The following is a 15,061-nucleotide window of genomic DNA, read 5'->3' as shown; positions in this document are numbered from 1 at the left end:
AGGAGAGGGGTGTGAGATGTGACCGCGACATCTCCTTACAGGGGAAAATCCGCTTTCTGTGGCCCTCGGTCCCTCCCCCCGGCACTGGGCTGCCCGGCTCCGGGCTGGCCGCGCTCCTCGGCGCCCGCCAGATGCTGGTACGGGGGGGAGGGCTGCACGGAGCGGGGGGGCACGGCCTGGCCTTGCACCATCCTGTGCCGAAGGATGGGGGAGGAGATGCCGGCAGAGCAAACGGCCTCCAGGAAACCTCGGCCGTGAACTGCTGCTCCGGGACGCTGCTTCAGCTTCCTCCCCCCGGAGCTCTCGGCATCCTGTCTCCCCGCTGCCCCCACACCGCTCTCCCCCCTCCGGAGCTTCTCAGCCGTGGGGCCGCCCCGCGGCTCAGCCCCTCCTGCTGATCGGGGCTCCGCTGGCAGCGTCCGGCCCGGGGGGAAGCGGCGCTCAGGAGCCTCGCACGGCCAGGTGCCCGCGTCTGCCCCACGGATGGGGGCACCGGGGTGGGGGCGCGGCCGCCCCGCCCGCCCCACACATTTCCCATCCCTCCGGACATCTCCGGCCGCGTCCCCCCGGCCGCTCCTTCCTGCGCGCTATTTAAAGCCGTGGAGCAGCTGCCGCCGGGATGGGGGGGGAGATCCTGAGGCCGGCGCAGGAAGCGCGTGGAGGCCGCGGCGGAGACGAGATGGGAGAAAAAGGGGAAAAACAAAAAAAAGAAAAAAAAGAAAAAACCGAGAAAACACCACAACCGTCCGTGCTTCACAGCGCACGGAGCCCCCTGCGCTCAGCCCGTGCGGGGCCGATGCTGCCCGCCGTCCCATTCCGCGTCCCCGCGGTGCCACGCGTCCCTGCGGGGCGGCGTTGGAGCATCGCTCTGCAGCCCCACCTCGGCCCCCCCCCCCCCCCCGCATCCTCTGCACCTGGGGGCTGCGGGGTCGCGCTTCGGTTCCATCCATGTGCCGCCGCCCCGAAGCGTGGGATCGGGGTGGTGGCACCGCGGTGGGCGTAAAGGACTCCTCGTGTCCTCCAGGGAGGGGTTCCAGCGCTGGGAGCGGGCGCCCGACGGGGGCACGGAGGGGTGGTCGTGGGGGCGGTCGCGTCCCCGTGTGCCGCACGGCAGCGGCTTCGGAGAGGCGCGGTGACCCCGCGTGCCGCGCCCGGCTCCGCTGCCGCGCCCCGATGCGGAGCCCCGCGGTGCCCACGGAGGGGTGCGGGGCCGAGGGGGGCCCTCGGGGTGGTGCAGCCGAGGGGTGAGGGCCAACCCCCCTCCAGACGCAGGAATCCGGCTCGGGTAAACAAGTGAGTAACCCGGATAAGAGCGGCCCCGCTAAATATAGCCGGGTACGGCGGGCACCGCGCGCCCCGTCGCCGCCCCGCTGCGCGGCTGGAGCGGGCGCAGGTGAGCCGCGTCCACGCGAGTCCCGCCCCACGCGTGTCTCCGTGCCACCCGTGGCAGCGCAGCCCCGAGCGCAGCGCTCTGCCCCAGCCCGGAGCGGTGCTGCGGGGCGGCGGGGGGCGCGGGGGGCTCCGAGCGGGGCGGGGAAAGGGGTCGGGACGGCTGGGGGGGGAGTTGGGGCCGCTCCCAGCCCGGCCCTTCCCCGGCGCCTCCCGCGGGGCAGCGCTGCGCCGATCCGCGCCGAGCGGAGCTCCGCTCTCAGCCGGACCCCCCCGCACCGCGAAGGCCGAGAGGTACGGCGGGGGGACGGGGGGAGCGGCTGGGGGGTCCGGAGGGGTTCGGGGGGGGGGCACGGAGAAGATGGGACGGACAGAGAATCCACGGGGGTGGGACGGACGGGTAGAGGGATCGGGATGGGGGGAGGGGGGATGGACGCACCGCGGCGCTGGGAACGACGGAGAGATGGATGGAGCGTCCGCGACGGGCAGAGGGGCTGTGTGGGGCGGGGCGGGTGGGATGGGGGTGGGGGTGGGAACGGAGATGGGATGGGATGGAGATGGGAACGGGAGTGGGAATGGGAAAGGGAAGGGCTGAGATGGGACTGAAATGGAGATGGGGATGGGGACGAGTTTGAGATGGGATGGGGTGGGGATGGGGCCTCGTGCCGTGGGTCACAACAGGGACAGGTGCTTTGTGTCACCGCCGGCGGCGCCCCGCACCACGGGTGTCTCCTGCCCCGATGTCCCCTGGAAGTCCCCTCTCTGGGCTCCGTGGTTTTGATGGCTGTGGGTCTGGGGAGGGATGCTGGAGCTCTGCCAGCTCTGCGTGACGTGGTCGGTGCATTTCCCGTCCCAGCCGACGGCCTTGAGCAGATCTGCACCGAGGGCCGCAGGGACGGAGCGCCCATCTGTGTCCGTTGGGTCATCGGGTGGGGGACACCACAGGGTGCATCTCAAAGCCAAGAGGAGAGCTGGGACACGAGGGACCCAAAGCGGGGACCCGCAGCTCTGCGCCCTGTGCAGCGCATCCCCAGAAAAACACCACCCCGATGCCAAAAACCCCATTAATGCCCATTCCAGCCCACACCGGAGCTGCCAGTGCATTTCAGGGCTGCAACTGAGGAGCAGAATCTGCCCACCAGCCCCTGTGCCCCCCAGTGGGGCTGAGGCACAACCTCAGGGTCTGTTCCCCACAGGAGCTGCCCCCATGCCGTAGATTGAGGACCCTCTGCCCCCACTCATCGATTCCTGCCTGTCTCCGTGCTGCTCTGCAGCTCTCTCTGTCTCAGTTACAGCCCTGCCGGTGCTAATTGAGCTCTCGTTAATATTTTATGCCCTCTAAGTGCAGCCCTGACAGCTCGCGGGGCTGTCCATCCCCATGTCCCCTCAGTGTCCCCAGGAGTACAGGGCTGTCCCTGGCTGCGGGATGAGGTGTGGGGAATTGGGTGACCAGCAGTCCCACGTGGGGAGTGGGCCCTTCTTACGGGGCCTGTGGGTGCCCTATGGGGCCGCTCAGCTGCTGGGGGATCCCATGGCTGAGGGTCCCCTGGGACGCAGTGTGGCATGGGGACACAGCTCCATCCAGACAGCGACGGGACCCCACAGCCATAGGGCAGCACAGGAGTTTGGGGACATTTGCAGTGATGGCCGCTGTGGGTCCTCCTTAATGTTGTGGTCCTGAGAGGTGGTGGGGCAGGGGAAGTGGCATCCAGCAGCTTGGGGACAGGGTGAGCGGGTGGCACTCATCCCTGCCCTGGAGAAACGGGGGAGGCATCTGCTGCTTGGGTGCCCACCCCTGGGGGTGTCCATTCTTTGGGGTGCACAGGACCCCCAGGATGGGGTTGGGAGCAGCTCCGTTCCATCCCAGGCCGCCCCATCTGCAATGATTAGCAGTGACAAACTGCTCAAGACAAAACCAGCTGCCCTTACACTTCGCGGCCCAGTGACAAAGCCTCAGCTCCAGCCAAGGATGGGAAACGTGAGAGCCGGCCCCATATCCCCATGGCTGTGGGGCTGGAATTGCTGGGCTGGGGGGCACGCAGTGATGCCATGGGTGCCGCGTGCGCCGCGCAGCTCCGGGCGCGAACGTCCGCCTGCGGTCATCGCCACGTGGGCGCCGGCCACAGCCACAGGGATGGGGGGAGATGCTTTTAAGCTAATCCTGCCCCTGTGTGTGGGATCCGGCCGCGTCCCTCCTCCCAGTTTGGCACACGGAGCCGGGGCTGCGTCCTCACTGCGCACAGGGATGGGGGTTTGGATGCCCCCCCCCCCCCCCCCCGGCACGGGATGGAGCCCAGCTGGCAGCACGCGCTGCTCCAAACGATGAGCACGTGGGGGTTGGTGGCTGCTGCCCCGGTGGCTCTCGGCCCGGTGACGCAGAGGGGACGGTTAATCCCAGCCAGCTGGAGGGCTGGGGCCTCAGCACCCCATGGGACACCCCACATCTGTGGCCTCTGGGTGGGGGACCTGCGTTAGGGTCAGGATCGGCATTCAGGTTAGGGCCAGGGTTGGCGTTGGGGTTAGAATCGCCGTTAGGATCAGAGTGAGAGTTCTGGTCCCTAACGCTCCCCTGATCCCCGCAGAGCCCGGTGGGGGCAGCACCAAGAACACGCCATGGAGCCCAGTTTGGAGGGCGCCTGAGGCCACCAGGATGGAGGGGGGGGACACAGAGCCCCCCAACATGAGCCTGGCCAGCCAACCACACACCTGCTTTGGGGTGGTGAACCTCAGCCTCAGCCTCAATGTGACGCAGCCCAAAGCCATCGCCTCGCCGTGGTTCTCCACCGCCTTCGGCCTCATCGGGCTCTGCTCCAACCTCTTTGCTCTCTATGTGCTGCTCAGCTCCTCCCGTCAGCTCAGCAGCCGCTCGCGCTCCTCCTTCCTCGTCTTCCTCTGCGGCTTGGTGGTGACAGACTTCATGGGGCTGCTGGTGACCGCCGCTGTCATCATCCCGTACCACTTCACCAAGTTCAACTGGACCCAGGTGGACCCCGGCTGCCACCTCTGCAACTTCCTCGGCTTCTCCATGGTGTTCTTTGGGCAGTGCCCGCTGCTCCTGGGCGCCACCATGGCCGGCGAGAGGTTCGTGGGCATCAACCGGCCCTTCTCACGCTCCACCTCCGTCTCCAAGCGCCGCGCGTGGGCCATCGTGGCCACGGTGTGGGGCTTCTCCTGCGCCCTGGGGCTGCTGCCGGTGCTGGGCTTGGGGCGCTACACCCTGCAGTACCCCGGCTCCTGGTGCTTCCTCACCCTGCTGCCCGATGCCGGCAACGTCGTCTTCTGCCTTCTCTTCGCCCTGCTGGGCGTCTGCTCCGTGCTGCTCTCCTTCGTCTTCAACACGGTCAGTGTGGTCACCTTGTGCCGCGTTTACCACGACCGCGAGTCGGTGCAGCGGCGGCGTGACAGCGAAGTGGAGATGATGGTGCAGCTGGTGGGCATCATGGTCATCGCCACCATCTGCTGGATGCCGCTGCTGGTGAGGCCTTGGGCTTGGGGTGTCCCTGCTGGTAGGGCGCCGTGGTTCCTGGTGTCCTCTCCACGTCCCTCCTGGTGCCCCAGTGTCAATCCTGGGGGGTTCTTGGGTGTCCCTCATGGTGGGGCTTTGATGTCCTTTGTGCCCCTCTTGGTGGGGTCCCGTGGTTCTGGTGTCCTCCCCACGTCCCTCCTGGTGGATCCCTGGGTGTCCCTCATACCCCTCCTGGTGGGGTCCCGTGGTCTTGATGTCCTCCCTGTGTTCCCACTGGTGCCCCAGTATCCTTCCTGGTGGGTCCCTGGGTGTCCCTCTTGGTGGGGCACTGGTTGTCCCTCTTGCCCCTCCTGGTAGGGTCCTGTGGCCGTGGTGTCCTCCCCATGTCCCTCCTGGTGCCCATGACCCTTCTTGTCCCTCTTCTTGGGTGCCCCTCCTGATGGGGCTCCAGATGTCCCTTGTCTTGGTCTCGGTGTCCCCCCATGTCCCTCATGGTGATGGCACAGGTCTTGGTGTGTCCTCCTGTCCCTTTGGGTGAGGTCCTTGTTCTCGGCGTCCCCAGATGTCCCTCATGGTCTTGGTGCATCTTCCTGTGCCCCCCTTGTCCCTCCTGGGGTGCCCCCCCAGTGCCTCTCAAGGTGAAGCCCCAAGTTCCAATGTTCCCCACTGTCCCTCATGGAGATGCGCTGGATCCTGGTGTCCCCGTGGCTGAGACTCCCAGCCCAGATGTGCCCCCACTTTCCCCCCCTCAATCCTTTGGGGCTCCCCCAAACTCGGCAGCCCCAAAAAGTGACCCCCCTCCCTTCTCCCTCCAGATCTTCATCATCCAGACCTCCCTCCAGCAGCTACGGACGGGTGACCCCCTCCACGTGCTGCCGGGACAGACGCAGCAGCTGCTGCTCATCTACATCCGTATGGTCACCTGGAATCAGATCCTGGACCCCTGGGTGTACATCCTGTTCCGCCGCGCGGTGCTGCAGCGCCTGCACCCGGGGCTGCGCACGCGGCCCTCCCTGCTCTCCCTTTACCCCGTCCTCAACCCCTCCCTGCGCCGCAAACTCACCCAGGAGGGGCGGCTGCAGTAGTGGGGACCCCCTCCTCCTCTCCCCCCCACCCCCTTCCTCTATTGATTATGGAGGTTTTGTTCTGTTCTGGTTTTATTATTATTATTATTGTTGTTATTTTTCACCTTGCAGCTGCAGGAGCTGAGCGCAGTGGGAGGGACGGGGTACCCAGCAGGGCAGCCATGGAGGCGTCCCCTCCTCCCCTCTCCCCATCCTGCTCTGTGAGCTCCTAATAAAGCACAGCTTGTGCAGCACTGCGCGCCCCATGGGATGTGGGGACACACAGCGGCCCCACGCCTCCAGTCTGTGTGCACAAAGGGCGACAGGTGGGACTTCAGACAGCCACCCCCAGGTGGGAAACACGGAGGGGGGGGGACCTGGCCGCCCCCCAGCTACTCCTGCCCACCCTGGGGGCTGCAGACGGCCGCCCACACCTCAGCCACGAACTCCTGGGGGAAGGCAAACTCTCCCAGCACTGAGTCGACGGCGCAGGCGAGCGCGGCGGCAGAGGGGCTGCATTTGGCCATCTCCACCATGGTCGCAGCTGCAGGAGGAGCGGGGTCAGGGGGGAGGTGGGTGTAGGGTTGGGGGGGAGGGGGAGCAGCACCCACCCAGCTCGCAGTCGCGGATGCCCATGTAGCTCTCCAGCAGGTCGTCCACGCGGCGCGCGGCCTCTTCCTCCACGGCGCTGGGCTGTGGGGGGGGATGGGATGCTGAGCATGGGGTCACCCCGTGAGGCACGACCCCCCCAGACTGGTGCGGGGGGTCCTGGGGGTGCCTTACCCCCTCCTGCAGCGTGGCCGGGCCCTGGGCACGCAGTCGCAGTGTCTCCTTCCCGCTGGACACTCGGCCTTCAGGTGGGCACTTGCTGCTGCTCCGCGTCCTCTGCCCGATCATGTCTGAGCCCCACAGGGGGGTGGGAGGGGGCCCAGGGTTGGGTGTCCAAGAAGAAAGGGCAACAGGGATGGAGGATGACCAAGGGTGTCCAAAAATAATGAATGTCCATCCAACGATGGACATCCGAGGGTGAGCAAAAACAACGCGGTGATGGGCAGCCAAGGTTGACCAAGAATGGGTGCGGGTGGACACCCAAGGGTGACCCATGGTGAACAACATGGGCAGCCAAGGGTGACCCATGGTGAATAACATGGACACCCAAGGGTGACCCATGGCAAACAATGATGGATCCGAAGACGATCCATGATGGATAACGATGGACACCCAAGGATGATGATGGACATCCAACAGTGGACATCCAGGGATAAGCCAGAATATCCAACTATAGATGTCCAAGGATGACCAAGAATGGACAAAGTTGGAGACCTAAGGATGACCAAGAACAGCCAAGGATGGAAGTCCAAGGCTCTCCCGAATGCTATGGGGCAGCACAAGGAAGGCACCGTGGGGGAAGGATGGGATGCACGTGTGCTTGTGGCTGCCCCAGGGCGGCCAACTAAGGGTGGTTGCAGAGGCAGCTCGGGCTGTGCAGGCACACGTGGGGCTGTCCCCCCATTCTGGTGGGGGTCTCAAAGCAGAGCAGCCCCCACCCCACTCACCAAAAGCCTTTTTGGGCTGCACCAGGCGCAGGGTGAAGGGCTGAGCGCGGGGCAGCTCGCGCAGCATGCGGGCCACCTCGTAGTGCCGGCAGCCCACGATGGTGTGGTCGTTGATGGCCTCGATGCTGTCGCCCACACACACCGCCTGGATGCGGTTGATGATGCTTCCCTCCTTGATTCGCTGGCGGAGGGGGGCACACGGTGACACCCCACCCCTCCACACAGCAATTTCCTTTTCGGATTTAGGCAGGGAGACCCCAAAACAGGGAGTCACCCCCAGGTCAGGGCAGACCCCCCCCTCAGCCCCACACATTTTCACCTTGATGAAGGCGTAGCCAGCGCCGTTGTCGGTGATGGTGAGCCCCAGCGCGTCCTCGGTCTTGGTCACCTCCACCTCCTTCGTTTCACCACGGACGTGGGCAAAGATGAAATCCTCCAGCCCGATCTGCCCCCCCAGCAGCTTCTGCATGTCCACTTTGTGCGTGTTGAGCGTGCAAAAGAGGATCTGCCCCCCAACGCCCCGTCACCGCCGCTGGGGACGACCCCGGCATCGGCGTCAGCCCCGGCCCCCGACCCCTCACCTCGGTGGGGGAGATGCCGAACACCTCGGCGATCTTCCCGTAGAGCTCCTTGACGTTGGTGAAGCCCTCGATGCGCCCCGTGGGGCTGCCGTGGGCCAGCTGGGTGCGGAACACCAGGCGAGGGCGGGCGCGGGGCGGCCGTGGGGCCGAGGTGCCCTCGGCGGGGGGCGGCTCGGGGACCCCCGGCTCCTGCCCCACGCCGTTCTCCATGGGGCGTTCCTCCTGGGCCTCCCTGCCGCGCCTGCCCGCCCGCCGCATCGCGCCGCTGCTGCTGAATTATGGATGGGCAGCCCGTAAGGCGATCCCGGGGGCTGGGAACCCGATCCGATACGCGGGGCCGCCCCGGAGATCGGGTGAGCGGTGCCACGGAGAGCCGCGGCCGCGTCCTGGATGTGGGGATGGGGTGGGAACGAGGAGCTCGGGGCCGCCGCGCTCAAAGCCATGGGGCAGCAGAGGGCGCTGAGCCGAAGGCGTGAGGATAAAGGAGCGGGGACAGCAGGACCAAGGGTGAGAGGACGGCGAGATGAAGGACGGGGCTGGGAAATGAGGACAAAGGGCACCCAGAGCTGCTCTGGAGCCCAGCCGGAGCACGAAGGCACAAACTGCAAAACGTTTTGTTTTTTTTTCTCCCAAATTTATTCACTCCCGTCTCCATCCCAAGCCAAGCAGCCACGAGATGGCAACCAGGAGATTCTCTACAGAAAGAGCACCGACCTTGCAGGCGAGAGAAAAGGGTCAGAGCCCCGCCTGGGTTGAACCCAGGGAAGGAGCCACGTAGTGCTAGTAAGAAAATAAGACACTCTCTAATTACACGATCTGAGATTAGTGACAGGCAGCAGCAGGGCTGGCACGGCGGGGGGAGGACGCGGCCGCCGTCACGGTGGTCCCACGAGGCCAAGGAGGAAGGGCTCAAGGCCCACAACCCCCCAGCATGAAGGGGAAGGAGCTGCCCCCCCTGGTCCCATAGCACAGAGAAGAAGGAGGGCAGGCAGGGAGCACAGAGCTGAAGGCACCCACAGGCAGCAGCGAGGGGAAGGGGGAAGATTAAATAAAGCAGCCACAGCCTGGAGACACCCTGGGTGAGGCTGCTGTGCTGCTCACAGGAGGGCGGGGGGATGCTCGTGTGTTGGTCCCCAGAAGCTCGAGGTCCTCAGGTGTCACCACTGCAGGGCTGGGGCCACCCCGGGGTGCAGGGGATGCGGCCAGACCCCCAGCAGGGACTGTCCTTTGCAGGAGCTCCAAGGGACAGCGCTGCGGTCCAGCCGGCCCCGAGCTCTGCAGGGACTGGTCCTCATTCACAAATGTTCACTGCAGAGAGAGGAATGCAATGCCAAGCCACAGGAGTTCCGTCCTCCTGTCCCACAGCAACATGGGGACACCCCAACCCCCCCTGCAACCACGCCAGGACACAGGGGCCCACCTGGCTATGCGGGACAGGATCTCCTTGATGCGGACCACCAGCTTCTCGTGCTGCAGCGGGTTGCTCTCGATGGCGCTGTGCAGCTTGGCCATGTAGAAATCCAGGGTGCTCAGCGTTGGGGTTTCCCCAGTGCCTGCGGGGCAGCAGCTCAGTAAGTCCCCATCCATACCGGGGTGAGACCACGACGTGGAGTCCCACCTCGTGCAGTAGCAGAGCAGGCAGCGAGGCAGACCCAGGGACAAAGGTTTGGGTAACAGCTCCCCTGCAGAGCTGTGCATCCAGAGACAAGCTCCCAGCCCATCCTCGCCCACTACAGGGAAGCCATCCCACATCAGAGTGCTCCTGGGTCCTCCTCCCACCAGATAAGCACCCATCTCTGCCCCACTGATGTCCTCTTATGGTCCCTACTGGCACCGATGCTGCCCCACACTCACCAGGGATGGGGAGGGAGGCAAAGCTGGTGGTGAGCGCCTGCCGTACCGACTGCAGCTGCTGCTGCAGGGCCAGCGTCTGCCTCTCCTCCTGCGCCAGCTCCTGCTCCAGCTTCTCCTTGGCACAGTTCATGCTCTCCGTGTGCTTCTGCAGGATGGCGTTCTGCTCCTCAAACTCCGTGTTCATCTTCCGCAGGCGCCGCAGCTCGGCCTCCCGGGCTGCAGGGACAGAGCGGCATCAGAGGGGCTCAGCGATCCCCACCCCAAACTCAGCCCCTTCCCCAGCCCCACACCTTTGTTTTGGTCCAAGAACTCCTCTGTGAAGATGGGAACGTCAAAGGTGGAGAAGGCATCGCTGCACTCGCCAGCCTGGGGGGCAGCAGGGCACGGGTCAGACAGCAGGACCCCGTGCCCCATCCCCGCCTTCACCCCGAGCACAAGGAGGAGGCAGGCAAGGGATGGCTGTGTGCCGCCTCCTGCGGCTTCAGGCTCTGTTTCAGTGGGAATTGGAGTCCTGGAGCCCAGCCTGGGACTCCCTCAGCCCCTCCTCACCCATCCCACAGGCCAAACCCAGCAGCACCACAGGCCTCAGTTTCCCCACACGGCCTGCAGCGCCTTACCTTCTGTGGGTGCCCGTTCAGCAGGGTGTTTGCTGCCGCAGAGCTGGCGTCCTCTGGTGAAGAAGGAAGCAGGTTACCTCCAGGAGACCCCCAGGACTCCCCCAGCAGCACCAGGCTGCATCCCAAGGAAGAGGCACCAACACAGCACACCTTTTTTGATCTTCTTCTCCTGGATTTTCTCCGTGCACATCTTGTAGGCTTCCGACTGCTGGTATTCCCGCAGCTCCTTCATGTACTGCTGCTTCTCCCGCTCTGCTTCGTCCAGGTAGCGCTACAGACACAGCAGCACTCAGCCCAGCCCAGCAGCAGCTCCGCAGGGTGATCCCATCCCATCCCTCGAGGCCCAGCAAACATTTTGGTGCCCAGACCCCACATACGCAAAGACCTCAGCTTCCAAACACACCGAGACGTGTGGCACAGCCATTGCCAGCAGAGGGGTGAAGCTCCCAGCAGGAGCTGGAAGGTGCAGGGACCAGGGACGCGCCGCCCCAGCACAGAGAACTGCTGGTACCTGCTTCTCTGAGAGCTGCAGCTTGCTCCACTCAGCCCCCAGCATCTTGGTGATCTCTGGGAAGGGCAGGTCGGGGTGCTGTGTGCGGATCTGCTCGCGCCGCTCGTTCAGGAATCTCACATAGCCTGTCACCGGGGCCTTGGGGCCGTTGGGAAGGATCTTCTTCCTCTTCTTGCCCTTAGGCCAACCCCTCTTCTTCACTGGCTGGTGCCCCAAGGATGTAAAAGGACAAGAAAATGACAAGTGGGTGCTGATGGGAGCGCAGGTGGTTGTGCTCCGAGCTGCAGTTCTGGCCGTGGGTTTGCCCAACCCTGCAGCACAGCCCAGCCTGGCAGAGCAGAGGGACAGCCCCAGCTCCGGGTTGGAGGTCTGTGCAGGAAGGGATCTCAGAGGCTGCTGCTCACCTCCTCCTCGCCGTGCGGCTTCTCGCTGCTGGCACGAGCCACCTCTCCCTTCTCCTGTTTGATGGCCACCAGGAAGTTGCCATGCTGAGCCTTGCCTGTTGCGTGCCTGCAGACAGACAGCGGCCATCAGGAAGGGCTGCAGGACCGCCGCAACATCTCCAGCATCAGCCAAGATGCCCAAAGCCCAGCTCCGCCTCCGTCACCACGCGATCCAGCAGCCCACAGGCCTGTGCTGAGCAGCTCTGCCCACATCACAGCGTCTCCCCCAGCTCCTTCCTATGGCACCGCTGTCCCTTTGATCCCACAGCAAGACGGGACACATTGCCCAGACACAGCGACCCCAGGCTGCCTGCATCCCACAGTTACACAGCAACCACAGCACAGCTGGAAGGGAGGGAGCTGTGAAGGGCAACAGCTTTCCGTGCAAACATCATTGATTTTCACTTTCATCAAAGTCACAAGATAGACGAGATGGCACAGGGTCAGCACAAACCCCGCGAGGGAGAGGAAACCTGGATGCACGTTAAAAGCTGGATGGATCCGGGCTGGCCCCGTGGGTCGCAGCACTCATCAGTCACACCACGCACTTGGTGTGAATCCAGCTCTGCACAGAGCCCCCAAACTATCAGGTGATCCTACACAAGGTACAATTAACCACTGCTTTGGTGGGGCCCTTCCTGCTTGGCGCTGGGCTGACTGCTGCCACCAAAGCTTATGGGGCAGCGCATGAACGTCGTTTCCTGGGAAATCTGCTCCTGGGTCTCTGGGAGGCCTCAGCTCTTCGTTATCAGCCCTAACGAACCTACAGTTACACCATGGAATGTGCTGAGAGCTGCCAGGCTCAGCCTCCCCCACATTCCTGTCGTGCCGGAGGACGCTTTGGAAAGTCACTGCGTTCCAGGCAGGGTCCTGCTCATACCTCAGCCCCCTGGGCACTGCACCCAGCACAGCTGAGATGCCCTCGGGGCAGCTGACAGACAGAGCGTGGTGCTGGGCACCCAAAATGAACGGGGAGCCCACTGATCTGAACCCCCCCAGGCGTGTTCTTTCATACCAGGCCCTATGGGGAGAGCCCCGAGGCCGGCAGCGGGGCTCAGCGGGGGCACTTACAGCATCACTGCAGGCTGCTGCTTCGCGCTGTGGGCCATGGGCTGCCAGGGTCACTCGGAGTCAGACCCTGAGAGATGAACCCGCAGACATCATTTGGGGTCCATGGAGGCCGCTGAAGCCGCAGCCCCCACTGAAGCCACTGAAGCCCCCACTTCCCTGGGCCAAGCAACCCCCAAATCCCTGCAGCCATCGCTCCCCAACGTCCACAACCCAAGGCCTCCCAGGGCACCCATTCACCCCCAGCAGTTCAACCCCAGCAGTTCCCACCACGGACCCCCATCCACTCCCAGAAATCCCCCCCTCGGGACACCCACCCCCTTCCATCAGCCTTCTCTCAGGGCCTCCATTCACACCCATTAGTTCCCCCCCACCAGAGGCCTCATTCACCTCCATGAGCCTCCCCACAGGGCCCCCATTCGGCCCCAGCGATCCCCCCCCAGGGCCGCCACTCGCTGCCATTGGTTCCCCCACCCCCCCAGGATCGTCATTCACTCCCATCAGCTTCCCCACAGGGCCCCCATTCACCCCCATCGCTCCCCTTTAGGAACCGTTTATCCCCCCCAAGATCCCCTCCCCGGGACCCCCAGCTCCCCCCGCTGCTCGCAGCCCCCCGAGCCCCTCCTCTGAGCCCCCCGGTCCCCAACACTCCCAGCTCTCCCCCGGCCCCCACACAAGGCCCCCTCCGCCCCCCCAGCCCCGGCCCCCCCCTCCCATATCGGGGTCCCCCTCCGCCACCTCCCAGGCACCTCCAGACCCCCTCGGCCGCCCTTCCTCACCCGGCCCCGCCCCTCTATTATTATGCAAATAAGGATCCCGCTTCGGCTCTCCCGATTGGTTTCTGCGCCCGGTCGTGGAGCGCACGATTGGCTGCAGCTGTATGACGTCAACAGGAAGCGGCAGTGAGTGGGCGTGGCGAGGAGGAAGGCCTACGTTGCGTGCGTTGAGCTCGGCGCGCGCGGCCGGCCTCCCAGCCAATCAAAAAGCGGTGTGCAGACGCGGAAGTGCGGGGAGTTCAGAGCCTTAAAAAGGCAACGGCAAAGCTCTGGGCCCACCGCTAACCATTCGCCTCCAGTGCTCCCAGTCTCCACCCCGGCAAGGAGCGCGGGGCGAGGGGGTTCCTGCTCCCAGGATCCACCCCAGAGGGGTCACAGGAACTCCAGCTCCCCATCCCTAATCCTCCTAGTGATCCCAGTTCCTCCACATTGCCCCCAGTGACCCCGAGACCTCCTCAGTGGACGGGGTTCCATGACCCCAGTACATCTCACTGCTCTCAGTGACCCCCAGCAGCCACCCGCAGCACTGGCGGTGACCCAACACCCCCACTCCACTCAGGGGACCTCAGCGTCCCAGAACCACCCACACAGCGCGTGGGGTGAGCAGCACCGAGGGAACACCAGGCCCAGGGCTGAGGGTGGACGAGATGCCCAACACCCAGGGAGTGCAGTGCCAGTGTGAGCAGCACAGAGCACAGGACTCAGCACTCAGTGTGACGGTGCCCAAGGTTTGCCATGACCTGGGTGCATAAAGCTGAGGGTATTTGATGCCCAGGGCACACGATGGTCAAATTATCCAACGCACAGAGTGCACAAATCCCATGGCACACAGTGCCCACGGTGCCCAATGCCCGGTGTGCGTGAAGACCGAGTGCAGAATATCCAGCGTGCCTAACAGCCGTGGGTGCACAGCGCCCAGAGCACCTGACCCCAAGGTGCCCAATGGTGCCCAAGGTGCCCAATGGTGCCCAAGGTGCCCTGTGCCCACGGGGCAGGAATCTTAGGGCACACAGTGCCCAGGGTGCTTGATGCCCAGAACACGCAGCACCCTGAGCACTGCTGTCCAATGGGCTCGATTCCCACTGTGCACAAATTCTGGGGCCCAGGGTGCAGGAGTCCCAAACTTCAGGGTGCAAGAGCCATAGGGCACGCCATGCCCAGAGCACTGAGGTGCACAAATCCAAGGGTGCACAGCGACCAAGGGCACGTGATGCCCGAGGTACCCAGTGCTGTTGGATTTGAACCAGCTGAGTTCCCTCAAACTGGTCCCCAGTTTGCCTGATGCCCTGAGTGCATGAAAACCAAGTGCCCGAATGCCACAGCACACGATGCCCAAGGTACAGAAATCCAGGGCGCCTAACGTCAGGGGATGCTGGCATTTGGAGGGGGGCAGGCAGCTCACAGCTGCGGGACTGGAAGCCAGCTGGGGCCACCCCAACCTCCCGTTCAGATTTTCACTTCCTCTGTGAGTCACCGCTCTGCCCTCACATGACAGCAGGGACAGAGCCGGGGGTGATGCAAGGCTCCGGCCCTGCAGCCAGAGCTGCCACAGGAATCACAAGACCTTACACCAATGAAAACTGTTTATCCGGAGCATGCTGGCCTTGGGGCCCAGCCACTCATTTGGTGCCCACACGCAGAACCTGTGGCCATGTCAGGGTGTCCTTGGCAGCCCCCCTCTGCAGGGTGAAGAGCGGTTACATCCACGGTCCCCAAAATCACATGGACCCGTGGCC

General features: G+C 64.6%; 3 protein-coding genes across 7 annotated transcripts; 1 reads left to right on the top strand and 2 right to left on the bottom strand.

Annotated features, from left to right (window-relative positions):
* The first annotated feature begins 906 nt into the window (after positions 1 to 906).
* TBXA2R (thromboxane A2 receptor) lies at positions 907 to 6,189 on the top strand. 2 transcript variants are annotated; one of them, XM_048927556.1, is made up of 3 exons: positions 907 to 1,293; positions 3,972 to 4,864; positions 5,671 to 6,189. In XM_048927556.1, exons 2-3 carry the CDS (start codon positions 4,040 to 4,042, stop codon positions 5,938 to 5,940), a joined length of 1,095 nt encoding a protein of 364 aa, XP_048783513.1. In that variant the 5' UTR covers positions 907 to 1,293; positions 3,972 to 4,039; the 3' UTR covers positions 5,941 to 6,189. The 2 variants fall into 2 exon arrangements, with proteins under 2 accessions (XP_048783513.1, XP_048783512.1); XM_048927555.1 differs by lacking the exon at positions 907 to 1,293 and adding an exon at positions 1,530 to 1,683 and having other exon boundaries at positions 5,671 to 6,188.
* A 101-nt stretch (positions 6,190 to 6,290) lies between these two features.
* GIPC3 (GIPC PDZ domain containing family member 3) lies at positions 6,291 to 8,429 on the bottom strand. 2 transcript variants are annotated; one of them, XM_048927550.1, is made up of 6 exons: positions 8,057 to 8,429; positions 7,795 to 7,980; positions 7,476 to 7,656; positions 6,703 to 6,818; positions 6,531 to 6,612; positions 6,291 to 6,463 (listed from the first exon to the last, which is right to left on the bottom strand). In XM_048927550.1, exons 1-6 carry the CDS (start codon positions 8,312 to 8,314, stop codon positions 6,312 to 6,314), a joined length of 975 nt encoding a protein of 324 aa, XP_048783507.1. In that variant the 5' UTR covers positions 8,315 to 8,429; the 3' UTR covers positions 6,291 to 6,311. The 2 variants fall into 2 exon arrangements, with proteins under 2 accessions (XP_048783507.1, XP_048783506.1); XM_048927549.1 differs by having other exon boundaries at positions 7,476 to 7,980.
* Positions 8,430 to 8,734: 305 nt separating this feature from the next.
* On the bottom strand, positions 8,735 to 13,356 carry HMG20B (high mobility group 20B). 3 transcript variants are annotated; one of them, XM_048927561.1, is made up of 10 exons: positions 13,329 to 13,356; positions 12,553 to 12,619; positions 11,443 to 11,548; positions 11,039 to 11,242; positions 10,678 to 10,798; positions 10,528 to 10,580; positions 10,201 to 10,276; positions 9,911 to 10,126; positions 9,477 to 9,609; positions 8,735 to 9,364 (listed from the first exon to the last, which is right to left on the bottom strand). In XM_048927561.1, exons 2-10 carry the CDS (start codon positions 12,588 to 12,590, stop codon positions 9,352 to 9,354), a joined length of 960 nt encoding a protein of 319 aa, XP_048783518.1. In that variant the 5' UTR covers positions 12,591 to 12,619; positions 13,329 to 13,356; the 3' UTR covers positions 8,735 to 9,351. The 3 variants fall into 3 exon arrangements, with proteins under 3 accessions (XP_048783518.1, XP_048783516.1, XP_048783517.1); XM_048927559.1 differs by having other exon boundaries at positions 13,288 to 13,331; XM_048927560.1 differs by having other exon boundaries at positions 8,736 to 9,364; positions 13,299 to 13,334.
* Between the last annotated feature and the right edge of the window lie 1,705 nt (positions 13,357 to 15,061).

The sequence above is a fragment of the Lagopus muta genome, chromosome 26, assembly GCF_023343835.1.
Source record: "Lagopus muta isolate bLagMut1 chromosome 26, bLagMut1 primary, whole genome shotgun sequence".
Classification (NCBI taxonomy): Eukaryota; Metazoa; Chordata; class Aves; order Galliformes; family Phasianidae; genus Lagopus; species Lagopus muta.
Note: the sequence above shows the minus strand (reverse complement) of the source record. Positions and strands in the feature narration are given on the sequence as shown.

What these genes read in the sequence shown, in the direction of transcription:
- GIPC3 (XM_048927549.1), bottom strand. Translation starts at nt 8,314, where the DNA reads ATGCGGCGGGCGGGCAGGCGCGGCAGGGAGGCCCAGGAGGAACGCCCC. An exon ending in TCGGCATCTCCCCCACCGAG is followed by an intron (nt 7,981 to 8,056) that starts GTGAGGGGTCGG and finishes GTTGGGGGGCAG; the next exon opens with ATCCTCTTTTGCACGCTCAA. An exon ending in GCAGCCCAAAAAGGCTTTTG is followed by an intron (nt 6,819 to 7,475) that starts GTGAGTGGGGTG and finishes TGTGGGGCTCAG; the next exon opens with ACATGATCGGGCAGAGGACG.
- TBXA2R (XM_048927556.1), top strand. Translation starts at nt 4,040, where the DNA reads ATGGAGGGGGGGGACACAGAGCCCCCCAACATGAGCCTGGCCAGCCAA. An exon ending in TCTGCTGGATGCCGCTGCTG is followed by an intron (nt 4,865 to 5,670) that starts GTGAGGCCTTGG and finishes TTCTCCCTCCAG; the next exon opens with ATCTTCATCATCCAGACCTC.
- HMG20B (XM_048927561.1), bottom strand. Translation starts at nt 12,590, where the DNA reads ATGGCCCACAGCGCGAAGCAGCAGCCTGCAGTGATGCT. An exon ending in TGAACGGGCACCCACAGAAG is followed by an intron (nt 10,277 to 10,527) that starts GTAAGGCGCTGC and finishes GCTGCCCCCCAG; the next exon opens with GCTGGCGAGTGCAGCGATGC. An exon ending in GTTCTTGGACCAAAACAAAG is followed by an intron (nt 10,127 to 10,200) that starts GTGTGGGGCTGG and finishes CTGTCCCTGCAG; the next exon opens with CCCGGGAGGCCGAGCTGCGG.